The sequence below is a fragment of the Oryx dammah genome, unplaced genomic scaffold (genome assembly GCF_014754425.2).
Source record: "Oryx dammah isolate SB20612 unplaced genomic scaffold, SCBI_Odam_1.1 HiC_scaffold_14, whole genome shotgun sequence".
Taxonomy (NCBI): Eukaryota; Metazoa; Chordata; class Mammalia; order Artiodactyla; family Bovidae; genus Oryx; species Oryx dammah.
Window position 1 is genome coordinate 45178679 of NW_024070198.1, and position 19054 is coordinate 45197732.

Genomic DNA, 19054 nt, shown 5'->3' on the forward strand with positions numbered 1-19054 from the left:
AGTCACATCTGTGGACCAAACGCCAGGATGTTCTGGAGGTAGAAGGGGCCAGACCACGGATCGGCAGCCGCTTTCCTGAAGGGCTTGGAGGGACACCTGTGGCCTATGGACTCCTTGGAGGTTCCTGGGAAGAGCCATTGCACTGTCAACCAGGGGGCCAGGAAGCAAGGACCCAGGCTCTCTCTGACCAAGCTGCAGCCTTGCCCCTACGGCACAGGTGGCTGGGTTCCAGGGCACTGTGAGGGGTCAGTGGGGATAGACTATAGCAAGCTGCCCACACAGAGGCTCATCGCCCCTGTCTAGCCCATCTCCAGCAGAAGTCTCCAGAAGCACAAACAGGACTTAGGTCCTAACCTGACAGTTCCCACATCTCTAATGTGTATACAAGGAGCCCAGAAATTCCTTCCCTTAAAATGAATTAAGCTGTCAGGAAAGGACTCTCAAAAAAAAAAAACCTCTGAATATCCTATAGTTATTTCATGAGTGGTGACAGTGTCACGATGTTTGCAGAAAGGACATTCACCATTTCCAACTGGAGATGCTCAGGAAGCTCTTTTGGGAGTCAGGGGGGCCTCGAGTCCACTTGGTGACAGCCGCAGAGTGGTGAGACTGAGAGGCCGCCCTGCTCCCCGAGCTGGACCTTGCTCTGCCCATCAGCTCCTGTGCAGATTTGTGCAGTGGCTTCTTGATGTCGCTGTTGTTGCTCTGGTAATTTAGATGAGAGGAGGATCCAGAGGGGGAAGATATCCCTGACAAGATGGACCAAAAAAACCTTCATCAGGGGCCCTTCTAGAGTGAGAAAAGAGCAGCACGTGGTTTATCGGCCTGCCTGGGGCCAGCTGTGCTATCCCCGATGTGACACAGAGATTCCAGGACTTACGTGTCTGCTCTGCTTTTTTGCATCAGTGGAATGGAAGTGGTATAACCACGAATCAGCTCACCAATTCTGCATGATTGCTGAAGAGGGACCTAAAAAATCCAAGTGATTTTAAAAGTTTTAAATAGCTGTGCTTCACTTAATAATTTATTTCATGATATTGTCAATAGTCGGAGTAGACGTGTGACCTCTGTTTCCAACAGAATTATTCATCAGCTGGGGATGCTGCTGTGGCCTGGCAGTTCCCCATCCGTTCATATACGGGACTGAGAACTGGGGGACCTCACACATAATTGGCTAAGCTGTGATGTACAGTGTAAGCCTTTTCTTTTATCTGTATCTGTGGTATCTTATAAACACCATGCAGTTGGTTATATGTCACTTGTTTTAGTTCATTTTATACCTTTCAACTTCGTATTTGAAATGGGCTGTTGGAGTGCATCTCAGGCAGATGATAAAAATACGCCATGATCCTACTGAGTGGATGCCTTTTTGACAAAGGAAACTGCATTTGGCAAGTTTAGGGTTGTGGATGGCTTGGATGTTGACCATGGGTCCTAACACAGAAGACTTGCAGTATCTGACCACAGAATTAAGATGCCATTTCATCTTTATTCCAGGATTGTCTGATGCTGTAGAATAGTGGGTTGAAATGTTGAGTTTTGCACTGTCTGATTTCAGATTTGATTTTTCTCTTCCTCTTTGAAAACGTTTCTAGGCTGACAGCGCTCGGCACCTTCTCGGTCATTGTGTTTGGTTTCGAGCAGGGGCGCTGGGGGCTTAGGTGCTCTTGTCTGGTGGGCAGGAGCCCAACCACTTATCTGGTGAGTGACATGGGTACCCTGACCCTCACACAGGACCTCTGGACAAACACAGCCCGTGTCTTTGTTGGAATAAGTGCTGTAAATAAAGCTGGGTTGAGAGCAGAGAGGATAATACACATAGCTGTTCCTTCTCCTGTGGTGTTAGCCACTGCTGCTGCTTTCAAATGATCAGATTTACATTTGTTAATGGGTCCCTTAAAAATGTAATTGAGTGAGGACTTTTAAAGATTTTTTCTGTGGCCTGGATATGCACCAGAAGACTGAAAATTACTAATTCACATGAGAATGTGGGCCTCTTCAAAAGAAAGATTCCCCTGGAAAACTGACAGAAGTAGGCTTAGCAATGGGAAAAGTTCGGCCTGCGTTCACCACTTGCTCTTGTGAGCACCAGACCTCATTCCCTAGACTCAAGGGAGGGAAGTTCTTTTGTTTCCGCTCTGAGAGCCAGCGTAGGGGTCGTTGATGGGAGCGGTGTTTCCTTGGGGCAGTAGCACTGATAACAGGGAAGATGCTGGTAGTGAAAGCCCACTGCTTTCTTTGTAAATCCTGCGTGATTTACAAGGACCTGACACGCTTCTGCATTTGAAAGATACTGTAAGAGACGTGGTCTCCGCCTGCATGCAGCCCCTTTACTAAGATGATCACCAAGACTTTTCACAGAGATGTTCTTTCCCCACGCACGGGCATTCATTTTGCGGTATCTGTTCTAATGGACTTTACGTATGAATGTGCTTTTAACAAAGTGCTGATCTTAACCTTGCTTTGCAGAAGAAAACAATACATTATAAAAGTTTCAAGTGGACAGTATCTGCTTTTTCTATATAAGTATTACAAAAAGTGTCTCTAACGTGTATTTGTTAATAAATCTACTCAGAACACATCTGACTCGCAGAAAGTCATCCTGATGTGGGTACACATATGAGCTGTGATGACTTTATTTGGTGTTTGTACAGCAGTATTCCCTGCCTTTCTCATATTTCTGTGGCCCTCCTATTTTTTCAAGCTTGGTTACTGACCGTGGATTTGTTGACTAGGAAATAAAGACCACGTCATTCCCTGGGTAAAGTATGCTGTGCGATTCTTGCATATTCGTCCTAGACTGCACCTTAAGTTAGTTATTGAGTTACTTGAAAGGCAGTGTACTGCTTGTGCCTGAGCTTTCCACTTGTCAGCACATATGTTGCATGTAATAGCAGGGTGAGTTACCTCCAGTTCACAAAATACGACATTGTTTCTGAATCATGTAGCTCTTCTCTTCCACTCAATAAATGGGTTGTGCGCTTATCCCATGCCAAGTGTTTCAACGATAGAGATTTTCTAGATAAAAGAAGACATACCAGTGTGGAAGGCAGCTGCTGTGACCTTTAGGTGACATGTAATCATGTCAAATTTTACTCACTGATAAAAATGCTCCTGAAGAAGCAGTCCAGCTGTGGTGGGCTTTGTAAACACGTAGTGTCCTCACAGACAGCACAGAATGGAGAGGTTCATGGCTCGTCTCTTCTCTTTTTGTTCTCGCTGTCTTCAGTGGGAAGCACAAAGCAAACACTTGTATTGCATGGTGCATCTTCTGAGTTGGAACTGAGTATGGTGTATCTCAGATCCTCCTTGCCTGTGGTGGTACCCCAAGGAGAAGGGCTTCGCGAGGCGTGCTCACTGTTACCGTCTGAGACTGGAGTCAGCCTGGTGTGGGTCCATGAATGACGATGCCATGACTGCCACACCTCAGGTCTCCATGGCAACGGACATCTCGGCAACCTCGTGGAATGGGGGAAACTTCTGCCAACTTCTTGTGCCCTTTCCAAGAGAGCAAGGTTTTCCCACATCTTGACTTCCCCCTGATCATTCTCCACTTGGGGGATCGTCTGAGACTGAAGGACCATCTGCAGAGACCCGGGACTGCTCCTTGGAGGCTAGTCACACACTCGTAGCGTGATAGGTGGGCACCTGTGTGTAGAATGTCTTGAATCTGTTTATTGATAAGAGAGGACCTGCGAGGCAGCACAGTGTGAGCACATGTGTGAGCAGTGTGCGGCTCACAGATGATTGTTGAGTGTGATTGGAGTTTCCCCGGGCGCTCCGGGCATGGATTCTTCCTCCCCATCTTGACTCCATCCTGACTCCTGACCCCTTCTTTGCCCAGAGGGACTTATGAGGGCAGCGGGAGCCTTTTGTCTCAGCCCCATCCTTGTGAGCGGACTTTGTTATTGCAGAGCCCGCGAAAGGGTGTGGTGACTCTCCTCTCCTAGGTTTTGGGGGCGCCTTTTCCTTTGGGAGAGGAGGTTGGCTTGGGCTGGTCTTCATGGGAAAGGCAGGGTACTCAGCCCAATGGAGGCACTGGTCTTCCATCCCGGGGAGGGAGGAAGAAAGGAAGGAGGTGGCCAGTTTCCTGGGGCTGGGCACTTGGTGGATGGATGGTCTAGAATCTGCCTCGGGGGAGGGCAGGGGGATGAGAGGACTTGCCCTGGAAATACCAATGAGGTTGGTTGTCCCTGAGGTTCTTCAAAAATTAGACCTCAGCCAGATCCTCCTGTGTGTGGTGCCCTTTGATCTTAAAAGCCATCATATCCTCCTGGCAGCTGAAGCCTGTGCCAGCGGACGTGACCAGGTCAACTGAGTCTGAGCTGGATTCCAGCCCTGCCCCCGCCCCCACCAGGCCAGGCTGTAGGCAGTGCACACACTCTATGAATTTTCTCCTCTTATGAAGACTCTGTGAAGTTCTCTTCAGCCTGAACACCCTTTCCTTCATTATTATTTCCTTCGATGGATGGCTTCTCTTTTTCCCAAACTATTGAGACTATGAAATAAGTTTAATAGCCGCACAAAATATGACCTTTGATTTTTTTTTATTTAAAAATTAATAAAGAACTTAGTGACAAGTATAATAATTTAATCTCTATACGTAATGCCGTGTGTACATCTACATATGCGGGAACGCGGTACTTTTTACCTTGGTTTTGTATCAAAGATTTTACGTAAATCTTTCTAAGAGCAGAGTCATCACCTGTGAGTGACACGCTGCAGTCATGAAATGAGATTGAAAATATTTTTTTTCCTATTCTGAAGATAGTTTCATTTTTAGATAGGAATTCATTTATCTTCAGTTTCCTTTTAGATTCTGAAAAAAAATTTTTTTTTTTTTTTGGTCTAGACTGCTTTCAGACAGTGATATTACTTTGTTTATGAGGATGTCCTCTTGTTTAGACAGAATTATGGTACTAAGCAGAAAGCTGCTAACACCCTTATTTCAATTCACTGAGACAGTCGGGATTCTGAAGATACAAGGAGAGATAACTTGTTGCAAACATGTTTTTATAACTTTAGTTAAAAACAGTATAAAATACATGAGACACATTTTTTTCAAATTTTATCTCTACACGAAACAATTGCACTTCCTTCATGGTATTTGATCAACTTAACTCAGTCTTCTCCTTGCACAAAAATATTTCTCAATTCTATTAAGTGATATTCAAGGATTCATATCCTTATATATCGATTCCACAAAAGATGCATGTTCTTTTTCTTTTAATTAAAGCGTACCTCTGCGAGCTAGCTGGAGTAACCCCCAAAGAATGCTTACGTGAGATACTCTTGTCATTCTTTTTTTTCCCCAAGCCCACTAAGGTCCTTATAGAATCAGAACACTGAGAACAAAAAAATAGATTTGCTATTGAGTCAGAAGGAAAACGCATGGCAAGAAATAGCTCCCATCTGAGAAATGCAGGTGGATCCTTTCACCAAGGTTGACCACTCTGTTGGTATCTGATCAATAAGGTGTGCGTGTGAGCATGAGATTAGATCGGAAACGGTTGGACAGAGACTAGGAGACTTGGTTTCCTTGTACGTTCACAAACAACTCAAAATTGACGTTGTTACCCCCTGCCCCCCGCCCCCCCCCAAAAAAGGCAAAGGAAGATGCCTACTTCCTATTGTGAAAAGCCAAAGTTTGATAGAGTCATTAATAGAGTAGGGGCTTTTGAATTCTATAAAAAGGTACCTGCAAAGGTACAAAGGAATAAGTGAAAAAATAAAGGAACTGAGATTTATATTGCAATGTATAATCAAAAGAGAACTCGAAGTGTCACGATTTATTTTAAAAAGACCTAAAAACATTTGAGTCACAGGTTTCCCCTAGGTATTGTCATTTAGTACAGCTCACTAACAGGTTAAATGTGGGTGACATTAAGGTGGTTTGTCAGTAGCAGCTAAACTAAGCACAGGGTTTCGCTTTGAGGTGGTCAGATCTTCCCCAGCTGTTACAAAGCATCACGAATGGTATCAAACATCTGGCTAGGCTTTCGTGATGAACAGTGTCTCAAAGATTGATCCACAGAAACACTTTCCGGTGGCAGAGAATGCCTGTGATTTATCGGTGACTGTATAATCCATTGTGTATCTCTATGTGTGTTTTCAGATTCTTGCCAGGATTTATCATTTGGCCTTTGGGTACCAAAAGATTAAAAAATGAGATCTATGAAAGCTTAGTGTCCGATAGCGCTGACCCTGTCAACTTGCAGTGATTAAAAGCATGTCCTGACTCAGGGGGACTCCTGGCTGCTGCTGGCCATTTGGAGCCGGAGCAGAAAGCGTGTCGCCGGTCTGGAGATGATGGAGACGCCGAATTCGAGGTGTCAGTGTGACACTGAGATGCCACTTGGCTTAGCGCTACAGCACATGAAGGCAGATATACATAGAGTCACATTTTAGAGATTATCATGGTCTCCGACCACTTGAAAAAAATTGTGCTTTCTCTGGAATTTGATGTGCTGAAAATTGCACTCGCACACCCCCCTCCCCCCCGCCCCCCGCTTATTTGCAAAATTAAACGTAAAAATGAAGTCCTTTGCAAACGTAAGGGCTACTTTTTTCTTCTCAGTATTTAAAAAAAATAAAGGCTCGAAAATAATTATGAGTTTTCGCTGTGTTACAGAGTGACAGCCTGCTGTTCTGCAGGTTGATAACCTAATCCTTGCCGATCTGGGGGTGGGGCATAGAATTTTTAGGTGTCACCTTTGACTGTGTTAGGTTTTGTTTCTGATTTTACATCCCACACCCCCGAACTGCAGAGACAGCTGGCAAGGTATGACCTGCACTCCCTTGCCTCTGTGAGCTGATCTGTCACAAAGGCCTTTTTGGTAAGCAGGGGGAGAACCGGGTGATGCCCAGCCCAGCCACCCTTCACTCCATCCTGTTCGTTTTGGAAAAGGGTTTACTTTCAACTCCAGTGGGTTTTCAAGACAGCCTTCAGACTCCAAACACCGTGAGGGTTAAAGGAACCAGAGTTTCCACCGTCCGTGCTTTTTAGATTCAGTTTTGGATTTTTGCTTGGGAGTTGAGGAGTACGTCTCCTGAGTGTAAGGCGAAGGTGCGACCTGAGTTTCCTCGAACGGATGAAGTTTCCGCAGAACTGGCTGGAGTTTGTCTTCCTGCTGCTTGAAATCTAGCTCCACACTAGAAAGCAAAGAGAGGGACGGATTTAGTGGCTCGGTGACAGAAGACTTCGGTGCCATCCTCCCCGCGTCATGACCATTTGGATGATGTTCATGATGTCATTTTATGGCTCAATGTTAAGCAGTTGGCGAGAATATGTTTGAGCTCTCAGTCATTATGAACTATCTCCAAAAAGTTCACTTTCTTCTGAAAATAACTTAGCATTCATCGCAAACCTCTGAAGCTTTATTAGTGTACATGGTGTGAAAGCATAGACTGTTTGTTGAAACCATAAATGTGGCGTGTGAATAACCATTTTGCTTGTCGGTAGACTACATACCTGTGCTTCATGGAATCAATAGTTAAGCAAAGATATGGAGCGTTTAGGGGTCATCTTAGTACATTTGCACCAGGTACTCGGAAGCTCTGTGCAACTTTTCACAAGGTCAGAGTAATCCATTCATCTCACCTGAAACTGTTGTTAAGTGACATGACCTTGGCTTCTGGGCTCCTTTGAAAAATCTCATCTGCTTGAAAAAGTGGCAAGAACCCAAATATCCAAAAATGTGTGTTTGATCAAGTCAACACCACTGAACGTCACTCAGTGCTTCTCAAAGATAGTTTTTTGTTGTTGTTGTTGCAAAAACATAGATAGTATTCAGTGAAAATAACGTAGAATTGTTATTACACGGCTGAAGCCGTAATGTGCAAACATGTAGCCGTAGGAGAGGACGCTCACCAGTAGTGACAGTGTTTGTGTTAGAACGACAGGATCAAAGCGGATTTTTAAGTGTATCCTGTTTGCTATGGAATTTCTCCTAAGAATGCTGCAGCTTGCCTGGAGTCCTCCCAGCTCTCCATGGCTTTGGAGAGGACCACCGTGGACCCCCTAACTTTGGGTAGGACCCCCTGCTCCAGTGCCACTCTTCAGCCAAGGGGCGCTGGGCCCGGCTCCCTTCTGCTTTCCTCGCCTGAACCCTTACACTGCGAACCTGGGTGCTGTGTCACCAGGCCTCTGGAGACCTCTGCTCTGTGCCCTTTCCCTGTCTGCCCTGGGTGCCCATCGAAATGTCAGTAGATTTCAGTACAGGCTCAGCAGTGATGATAATACATGAGGTCATAACATTTTATACCCAGTAGAACCGTAAACCATTTATAAACATGATACTCCACTGGTTTAGAGAATCATTAATCCTAGCCACATTTTGACATTTTGGAAAGACAAAACAGCAAAGCTGTATTATCTGGAGCTTTAAAAACAAGTTCAAGACCCATCTAATGGACCGTTTTATGCTTTAAATCCACTGTTCCATTTTTCTTATCATCAAAGGCTATATTAGTGAAAAATTAAAAACATCATCAGAGAAGTTTAAGACTAGTTTTCTCTCTGCTCCCAAAACAATGATTTTTATTTCCGCCCTTCATTTGAAATGGCCTCTTTGCATTATGCTGCAGTTTATAGGAAATAGAATAAAACCCCATGAACTCATGACCTGCTAGTCTAGAACAGGGACTGATGGAGGTTTGGTTCCTCTTGGGGATAGTTGTGAAAAGTGCAAACCTCAGGACACGCTGCCTTTGTGAAACAAGAGCCTCAGCTATCGTTTCAGTGGAAGAACAAGGAACTCCACTGTGGCTTTCCCCTTTGAAGCTGCGGTGGGGATGGGGACGGGAGCTCAGATAAACCCTTCACCTCTTTAAGGTTCAGTCCCCTTCGCTTGAAGGGGTATAAGAATGGCTGCCCTGATATCTCACTGAAAACGGATAAGGATCCCCCCATACCCTCTCCCTTGAAAAATAAAAACTTCCTAAACTATAAGATGCGATTCAAATATTACTTTCTCCTTATCATCTGTTGGTCACGAATTGTATAATGGCCACAACCTATGGAAGTATTCTTCAACTTGGACATTTAACAAAGAAAACAAGAACCTTGCCATTGAGTCTGTGCGATGTTATGGTATCCAATATGGTAGCATAGGCACAAAAGAGTCATTTTGTCAAGGCTAGTATCTGTCAAGGTTTAGTACTGAAAGCGTGTTCTCCAGATCATAACCATCTCAATAGGCCCAGATAGGTTTTGTGTTATTAGATCAGGGGTGTGGGGGGGGGGTGCTAGCATTTCCTGGGCCAGTGGTACAATTCTGGTACCTGTAATTATTGAATTCCCATTAAGCATCTACAGTGGGAATCCTGTTATTAACCAATTTATCACACCACAGAACCATGTAATCACAGCATAATCTAATCTGAGTTCTTGTTAACAAGATGACTCGACTTCATCTGTCAGCTGATTCCTATCTGGAGTCCCCCGTGAACCAAGAAGCTGCCGTCCAGAGCAGGTTTCTTTGTGCAGGGAGTGACCTTGAGTGCCCTGGAGCGAGGTGACCTTGAGCCCGGCACCTCCCTCCCCATCTGTCGCTCCAGGTGACGGCGCACCTGCCAGGCAAACTGTGGAGCGCCGTGCCCTGCGGCCAGGTTGGAGTGATATGATAGGGCTCAGTCCAGGGGGCCTTTTCTCGTTTAGGCGGGAGCTCACCGAGTCACCGGGGCTAGTCAGAGGCAGACAGCTGGCTGCACAGGGCGGTGGCCGAAGGTTAATCATCTGGCTGACTCTAGCTGACTCTAGCTGACACAGAGCGAAAGATCCCTTCAGTCTCAGCGGCCAAATGGCCAGGATCAAGCCGCACCTGCTGCTCCGGCTCGCCCAGAGGAGTTGGACAGGAGCCAGTGGCGGGCATCCTAGGGCACTTGGACTCTGCCATGCCTCCCTGTTTAACATAGCGAGTGGTCCGGATGGGGCCTGGGCGTGGGATGGGGGCACTGCCTCTGGAGGGGCAACGGCCTTCGCTTTGGGTCTGGACCCTGATCAGAGGGATGCTGCCTGTGTGAGCGGTGGTAGTGGAGGCTGTGACTGTCCTGGAGCCAGGGTGTGGGGCCGCCGACACCATGTTGCTTTCTCCCCGGCCTGGAGCACGTGTCCTGGCTTGGGGGTGGCTGCCACGCCTCACCCCTCTGTCCCCAGACACACAGGGCCTTCTGACTTTCTAGCACCTTCTGCAAGGTCCCCCACAACCGTCCTTTCTTCTTCCTCTGCACCCACTACCGATGACGCATGATTATGAATTCGGCTCCGTATCATTTTGTCTCCATCCCCTGAATGGAGCCGCTGTGCCCGGGTGAATGCCACCTGTCTCTGCCCCCAGCACCTACAACAGGGCCTGAGCCGCGGCAGTTGCCTGTGTGATGTTTACTGAATCAATACATGAGCCTTAAAAGACAAATCCCATAGCAGCTTTCGTCCCAGTTGCCCTGGGCTGCTCTGTCTTGGTCGATGATATTGGAGGTGACCCCTAGCTCTCCCTCGGTGAGCCCCCTCCTTGTAAAGATAACCAGGGCTTCTCCCCCAGGCAGTGGTGCTGGAGTCCACTCCCAGTGGAATCTGAGGCCAGGCTCCCTTCCTTCAGAACCTAATTGAAGAAGATTCTGAAACTTCTGTTGCAAATCGCACCACGATCTGTTCAGAGCCTGCTGCCTCCACTTCCACTACTGACGTCCTCTTTTCTGGGAGGGTCTGCAGTAAGATCTTAGGATGGGTGGGGTCCGAGGCTGTGCTGGCCAGTGGCCAGGTGTGCTCTGCGAAGGAGATCCTAGGAGCATCTTTTGAGTCCCTTTCCACTTGCCCTGTGGGCTACAGGCCCTGGTGTGACTTCCTGCAGGATGTTGCATCTAAGCTCCATCAAGGGGGACGTGCACCCACCATGTGGTGGGACGTGCCGCCCCAGCTCCCGTTCGGAGATGCATCCCCCGGTGTTCCAAGTCTGACATCTCGGGCTCGCCTCATCTCTTAGGACTCTGGGCGGGGGTTACACAGCTTCCTGCCACCTCCAGGGTCTCAGGGTCCAGCTGCACACAAGGCAGGAGGCTGCTGGTCGTGCCGCCCGACTCTTGCAGGTGAGATCTGGTGTCTTTGATGGGCTGTCGAGTGGACACGTACAGCAGGCTGAACCCTCACGCCTCTGGAGGATAAGCAGTCTGGAAGAAGTCCTGACCTGGGACGTTCCGAGCCAGAGTGTGAAGAGGCTGGAGCCAAGCCAGCCTCACCTAACCTGCGTGCTCTCTCCTTTGGTCCTGAGTGCAAAGGCAGCCTGCAGATTGTGCTGGGTGATCCAGGAGCAGTCCTTGGACTGTTTACAAGACGTCAACCCCTGGGGTCTGTTAGTATTTACCTTTTATATCTCTCTTTTCCTTGCCTGTGTCCATCCAGCCAAATGCACATTCTGAGAGCTGAGTGGGCAGTGAAGCCGCGCTATGGCCACATGTACAGGACTCCCTGTGATGTATGATTAAAGCCATGGGACACACACCTCGTGTCTTTGGTTAGTCCTTTTCTTTTGAAAATGGAAGTTCTATGTATAGGGACTTCACTTACAGAATTATCACTCTGTCCATTTCCAAGGAAATAAAAATCTGCTCTGGACTTCCGGCCTCTCTGGCCACCGGCCCGGGCTTTGTTGTCCTCCCGGCATCTCTGCTGGGCTTGTAGTAACGCTTCTCCCCACGACGTCACACGATTCTGCAGAGGAGCGTGGTCCCGGCGTCTCTGCAGATGCTCTGGTGTCTGCTGCTCCTATAAATACCCGAGCCCTGCCACAGTTGCCTAAGCAAGCTGCTGCCTGCTCCTTGAGTTAATTTAAGGGGAAATGGACATAGAGTGTCCTTTTCTCCAGCCCCCCTGGGGGTAGCTGTGAAGAGTCAAGAGCGGGCGAGTTTGGCTCCCAGGCACTTGTGTGTGTCCTGGAGTGGAAGAAAACCTGAGATCTCTGACTTCTCCAATCTTGATAGTGTCAGCAGGGCTCAGTGGGCGGCGGAGCAGAGGCCTCCGTTTTTCATTCTCTTTGCATCAGGTCACAGAGTCACCGGGGCTCCGTGCGGCTCTGTCTGACTCACACTGTGCCACTGTGGATACATCGTGCCACCCTCGGGGACTGGAGCTTCCTGGGCTGGGAAGTGACAGTGGAGATGCCCCCATCGCCAGGGGGCTCCTTGGAGCCACCAAATGTGCATGGAAATTGGGGCAAGCCCAGAGCAGCCAGCTCGCTGGGGTGTGGGAAGGCTGTAATCTGTGGGTCTGGGTGGGACAGACAGCGTCCCCAGAACGATACATCAAGTCTGATAGCACCATGGAGGACACAGTGTTGTTCAGAGGAAGCTGAAGGTCAGGCACGCCCCCTTGCAGGCCAGGTGGAGCAGGCAGGTCACTTTTCACTTCTGGGCACTGGTTTACATAGACCCTGGCTGTGCCTTCAGGGAGTAGAAGAACAGGACCCGAGACAGCCATCTCCTCCCAGGACACATCTCCATGTGACTCCTGGCGAGTCCCATCCAGCCAGCGTGTCCAGAATCGCATTGTTTCCCCAGACTCAGCTGGCGAGCTCGGCACCTTGGGGTCTGGCTGGACGTGCCCTTCCCGCCCACTCCCATCTGCTGGGTCAGGGGCAGCCGCCTCTCAGCAAGCTTTGGGGACTTCCTCTGCCCCCGAGACCTTCAGCTGTTTTGGCCGCAGAAACAGCCATCCAGTGTGTCTTCTCTCCACCTTGCCCCTATCCTAACCTGATTTCCAAGTACCTGAGCCATCTTAGGGACACCTGAAATTCCAACTGCTCATCCTGTCCACCCAGGTCACTGTTGCCTCTTCCTTCCATGGGTGTTCTAGACCCATCACATACACCTGCCCCCTCCCTGTCCTGTCCAAACCCCTCTGGACCAACTTCTGAGGGTCTCCACACATGTTCACCAGAGCATTTCTGGCTCATGTTGGATCGTAGCGCCTTTTCTCAGTTCTGTGAACTCATCGAGGGATAGGCCGTGTTGACGTCAGTGTCCTCTGTGGTGCCTTCAATACTGTGACAGTCTCAGCACAGAATCTTGGTTTACTGAAATAAACTGATGACCTAAACCCGTATCCCATCAATTCCATTCTTGGCAGAATGCTGCTGCTTTCTTTCCTAGTTATAATATTCATTAAAATGGACATAACAGAGACTTCCCTGCCAGTTCAGTGGTTAATATTTCACCTTCCAATGCAGGCGATGAGGGTTTGATCCCTGGTCGGGGAGCTGGGATCCATCCCACGTTCCTCTTGGGTCAAAAACACCAAAACATAAAACGGAAGCAATATTGTAATAAATTCAATACTTTAAAATGGTCTACATCAAAAAAATCTTTTAAAAATGAACATATGTACACAGAACGTGCCCATGTTATATACCTGTTATATGTATATGGATCTCATTCTGATCGTTTCCAATATTAAGACTATGAACACAGATTCATCAGAACAATGATTCATTATAACGAACCTCTTCTGCCATCTCTCTCGCACACAGTAGGTGCATGATAAAAGTTTACAGAATCACTGTAAGATATAAAATACCAGAAATAAATGGGTATTCAGTAATATTAATATCCAAACTATAAAAGATCTATCCCCTTTTCATGATATCCTATGGCAAAGAAATTATGGGTATAAAAAGCAAAACAGCCAGCTATTCTAGCTATAAATTATACTCTGAAATAGCTAAAATTATAGCTGGACAGTGACCTTTTTGAATACATCTTGTTACATGTCCTGCCCACACAGGAGAATAGTCATTCCTTTTAGGCTCGGCTGAAGCCCCACCATTGCTATCTTTCTCATCTGTGACTTCCTCTGGAGTAGAAAGACTCATTTACCACCCATGCTGCATCTGAGAGCTGAAATCTGAGGGCTGGCCAGGTGCACGGGGATGAGGGAACTGTGTTTGAGCCTCCCATAATTTCGAGCCACAGAGAGGTCAAAGCAGAAAGACTAAATCCTGTTTGTAACCTCCACCCATAATAATTTCTTGGGTAAGAAAGGGACCAGATCACTAACAAGAGTGGTATCAAGCGTAACTGAGGCCACACTCCTAGCAAGTCATCAAGATCAGAGATTATATTTAGAAGGGGTAGATAATTATTAAATATGGACTGCCAATCTGCTGCTGTTCCTGGCCTCAACAAAGAGCGCACATTTTTAATTAAAAAACAAACAAACAAACATCTTTAGGCAGGACATGGATTGTAAGGGCTGTTAAAAGGCAAGAACACAGGACTCTCCAAAATCATTTGCAGTGAGTGCTGCAGGTGCCAGGGTTGGAGTGCCCAGCCAGGTGACCCGAGTTGGGTCGGCCGAGGTCTTGGCCATCACCGTGTCTTCTGTTCTGACCCTGAGGATGGACAGTCTGCTGGGCAGAGAAGAATGCCTTCTTGGGGTCACAGCACTTGAGCTAACATGCACAGCAACCCAGCTCCTCTAAGCCTCCCGAGTTGAAGATGCTCTCAGGAGCTCCCCATATTCTGACATGAGCAGAGAGAGCCAAGATATGGACCAGTGACAGCTCTCAGCAGACAGACCAGAAGAGCATCAGCTTCTGGTGCATGTTCTATGCTGTCACCAGTGACCAGCCTGAAGCCCCGAGCTCCCCACTGCCTCCCCAGAGATGTGATGTCTGTGGGACCAGTGCCTTCAGGGAGGCTGCTGGGGGAGAAGTTTCAGCTGAGTGACGCCTGCAAACTCTAGGTGGTTTCTCTCATCATTGAGCCACCCAGGAACTTTGCACGTTCATTGCTTTAAGGACTGGATGCTGTATCTACCCCAAAGGAAAATTTCCACAGTCATCTAAAAAATGAATGACTCTGATTTGCTCATGACACTAACAATGTAACCCCTTCACACTGTTTTGGACATAGATGACTACCTCATTAATTTTGACTTTTGAGGGTCTTAAGAGGAGGGCTGTCAGTATAATTAGCCTTTCTCTGCTGAATACATTTTAACTAATTGCTTTACAAATAATATGTTGAGATGAGTAATCAGTTTTCAATTTTATAGCTGTAATCAGTTACACATTAGAATTTTTGATATGAAAGGTTAGTAAAATGTCACTAAAGATAGTCAAACCTAATCCTTATATACTGGGGAAAAAGAAATAGGCTTCTGATAGAACACACAAAGCTTGGATTACTGGTTTGGGGAATTTTCAGGGAGAATTTTGAGGTCTGTTAAATCATTCTTTTTTTTTTTTTTCTCTCTCACTTTTAATTTACTTTATTAAAACATATTTCCTTACATCAGAGCAACATTACCTAAGGTGTTATATTCTCCAGGGAAATCTTTTCTGTTATCTCTTTCCGCCCCATCACTCACTGTAAATTCTAGGCAAGAGCACTAAGTATTAGACAAAAGGCTAATTTCCTCCACATCAGTTCATGTTGTTAAAGAACTTAATATGCACAAGTGGTGGTAATTGAAGCAGGCCTGGGAAGTCACTTCCACTAAGAGATAATCACTAAATGACAAAGATGGCAAAGATTCCACTCCAAGTGGGCTCTGGACAGGCCAGCACTGGCCCCAGTTCTGCATACAAATGCAATTACCTCTCTTAACAATAAGACTTCATTAGTCTCCAGACGTCCAGTCCTGCTGACTGCCCTGATGGCGGGCCACCCTCACCAGCTCCCTTTTTGCAACACTCTGGGATCAGTGACACTTCCAGGCATGTTTTATGTGGAATCTTTGCAGCCTTCAGTTCTTATAGATGATGCAATGAATTTCCATTGATGATTTGAGAAAATGCAGACCGTTAATTCTGTGAAATCCTTGTTTCAGTCTCATAAAATGAGAGTATTTTTCTTGTCTTTCCTGAAATCCTCCAATCTCTTTGGAAAAGACCTTGAGGAATCTGGGAGCCTCTTTGATAAGCAATTAAAGACTGCAGTGCACCGGAAAGTTTCCCAGCTGCTGTGAGGATGAACGCTGTGTGCTAGCTGCAAGCCCTCCCCTTCCATCCTTGGAAATGCTCTGGCTGTTTATCCCCCTGGATCCTTCTGGTTGTTTCTAGCCCTCTAGCTTGGGAGACGGGAGAGGTGTTCTAGCGTCTAGACCCGCTCCAAGATGGTCCTGTCTCCTGTGAGTCCGCCACCCCCCGCTGGAGCATCCTGGTTTCCTTTGGCTCCCCGTCTGCAGCCTTTCTTCACTGTGTCCGTGGCCCTCACCTTTGGAACAGGAGGTTCCCTGTTGTCCCCACTCTACTGTTATAGGGACCCTATGGCAGGGGTCCTGTGGGGCTGTCTTCAGCCAGCTCACCAATTCCTCCAGTCTCCTGTTGTCCGGGGCCAAGCCTGTCATCTCCTGGGAGTTCCATGAAAAATGCTTGCTGAAGAAATGCATACAAACATTGAATGGAAGGGACTCGAGTATTTTATCAAAATGGTTGTTTGAAATTTTGTCTATGCTTGACCATCAATGGCTCATATCAAAAGATGAAAATATGATATGGACCACAGGGCATCCTGCAAGCTGCCTCCCTCTGGGGTGCTGAAAACAAAGTGACCTGCAGACAGACCAGCAGCATTCCCTTCCCTTTGGGGGCTGAGTACACCCAGGAATTCACTGCGTGATTAATAGTGTCACTCGGGGTCAGCTGTGCTGTGGCCCTGAGGATACAGAGGGGAAGCAGGTGTGGGCAGCCTCCTCCGGAAGGTATTGATGGTAGGAATTCTAACAGTTTACAGGAAGATTTGAAATTCTGGTAAAGCTTCTACTTAATTAATCTGAATCATCATCATCATTATCTTTTAAATCTCGATTTTATTCCCCCAAAGCCTTTGAATTGAGGCTAGCAGAGGCCCTCCTCGTCACAGAGCACATGTTTGAATTCAGGCCATTTTGTTGTGGTATTATTTTACGAACTTGCCACTTCAGTTAAGCAGGGGAGATGGCATGTTGCATTGTTCCTTTTTGAAACAAAATCTGAACAAAGGATGAGTCATCAGTTAGCATGACTCATCAGATTAGTCTGACAAGAGACTTACCGAGCTAGGGTGGGTACAAAGCATTTCAACTGCTTATGAGCAAAGATTGTATTAGTAATTTATCCTTCAAACATTTTCTGAAATAATTACAGCCTATTTTGACAGGGAATAGGGATGATAAGTCAGAAAAAGTTTTACTACAGGAAACTAAAACTTGTATCTCTTGTTATCTTGTTTCATGCTGAGATGGTCTTCAATTAGAATTTCCCAATTGGGCCAGATCACAATGGAAGGAATGTCATTTTAGGGGGAAAAAAAAAAATGTTGTCTTGCTAACCACCTCCAAATTCCCAGGGATGGAAGATGTCACTTTGGAAGCTTGGGGTTTCAATATCTAGGAAGCAGAACAAGCCCATTGCCCATAGACGTTTGGCTCTATGTAAGTTGATTTGCCAATATAGGAATGGATTTCAGTTGAGAAATGCCTGTGAATGCCCAGAATTTTATCTCCAAGTAGACTTTCTGTTGGGTTTCCCAGGTGGCTCAGTGGTAAAGAATCTGCCTGCAATGTAGGAGATGCCGGTTTGATCCCCTGGAGAAGGAAATGGCACCCCACTCCAGTATTCTTGCCTGGGAAATCCCATGGACAGAGGAGCCTGGTGGCCTACATTCCATGGGGTGTCAAAGAGTCAGACACGACTGAGAAACTAAACAACGTATTTTCTGTTGAGGCTCTCAGATCCATCCATTTCATTACTGTAGACCACTGAGTCACAGGATTTCAGAGCTAGAAAGGACCTACCTGACCCCTTCCTGCAATCCTACAGGACTTAGAGATCTAACGGACACCCCTCCAAAGACCGAGGATGGCAGTTGAGCCCTAACCTCTTGGGGGCCCCCTATCTAAACTTCCGTCCCAGGCAGGTTGATGTCTCCAACCTTTTGCTTGTGGGCTTGGCAGCCCCCTTGCCCCTGAAATTGCTTCAAGATCTTTTGTCCCTTTGATTTTTTTTTTTTTTCCTCCATGCCCTGTATATTTCCGTGGCTGACTTGTTTTATAGAGAAATATGTATCCCTGGCAGAGGCACGCATTTATTCAAGGCTGTGTTGCTGAATATGCAGGCAGGCAGCCGCATCTTGGACACGACCCCCTTTGCGTGTCCCTGGGCCAAGTGTTAACTGGCAACATGGTGGATTCTTACACGGCTCGGAGAGAGTAATTGGTTTTTGGGTGAAAAGCAATGTGTAAATGCAAGACAGGCGGGGTCAAATTCATTGACCTCCAGGGCTCTGGGCCTGCCAGCATGCAGGTATGACAAATTGCAACATGGAGAGACTGGCAGCTCTCCTCGAGTTCACCTGGGCTCTGAGACAACCACAGGCTCTGGCGTTTGAGGAGGTCTTCATTTTGAAACTCCTTTCACCTCTTCAGTACTGAGATGCTGCAGGCATCCTATGGGAAGGACCCAGAAGAGCAGCAGAGATGGTGGTCCAGGGGCTCCTAGAGTGTTCCTGAAGTCTAGGGTGCAGGCCCTGGTAGCTGAGGACCTGGCTGCCGGAGCCAGGCATGGAGCCAACTGCAGAGACTCAGAGCTGGAACCTGTCTCCTCCCGATGGCCTTTGGAATTGATGGAGGGGCCGTTGCAGTTTTCTTTCTTCCATGAGAAAAGAGCACTTCTTTCTTAAAGCCTTTGCAATTTGGACAGTTCCTCTGGCTCACCTCCGAGATGTCTGCCTGCCCAACTGCAGTGTAGCAGGGTCACCTGGACAGGTGAATCCTTCTGCCCTATTGAGTTCTGGATCCTTTTCTGACAGAGAAACCTCTATTCTTCAGGAAGCATTTGACATTTGAGGACTGAAAGGGCTGATGAACATGAAGACACCATCTGACTGTATCCTCCCTTCTTCCCCAATCGCCGTACTTTTTTTGGCAAAAGAGAACCATGAGGGAAGGTTCCTATCTGGGTGTGTCAGCAGCTGCCAGTTGTCACTCTTGCACCCATCTTTGGTGCTCTGATGGCAGTATAAGAACTGGAGTAGCCCCCACCACTGTGCCCCCGGGACAGTGTTGCTGCCCACCTGGGGC

General features: G+C 47.2%; 2 protein-coding genes across 3 annotated transcripts in view; one reads left to right on the forward strand and one right to left on the reverse strand.

The window, feature by feature from the left end:
- Positions 1–19054, forward strand: part of DOCK1 (dedicator of cytokinesis 1) — a 561005-nt gene that overhangs the window by 214418 nt on the left and 327533 nt on the right. The gene's annotated exons all lie outside the window — the stretch shown is intronic.
- The window catches only part of INSYN2A (inhibitory synaptic factor 2A), a 62261-nt gene continuing 48037 nt past the window's right edge, over positions 4831–19054 (reverse strand). Inside the window, exon 4 of the mRNA XM_040254439.1 lies at positions 4831–7152. Coding sequence (XP_040110373.1) covers positions 6969–7152 — 184 coding nt within the window. The 3' untranslated portion in view covers positions 4831–6968. The remainder of the gene's footprint in view (positions 7153–19054) is intronic.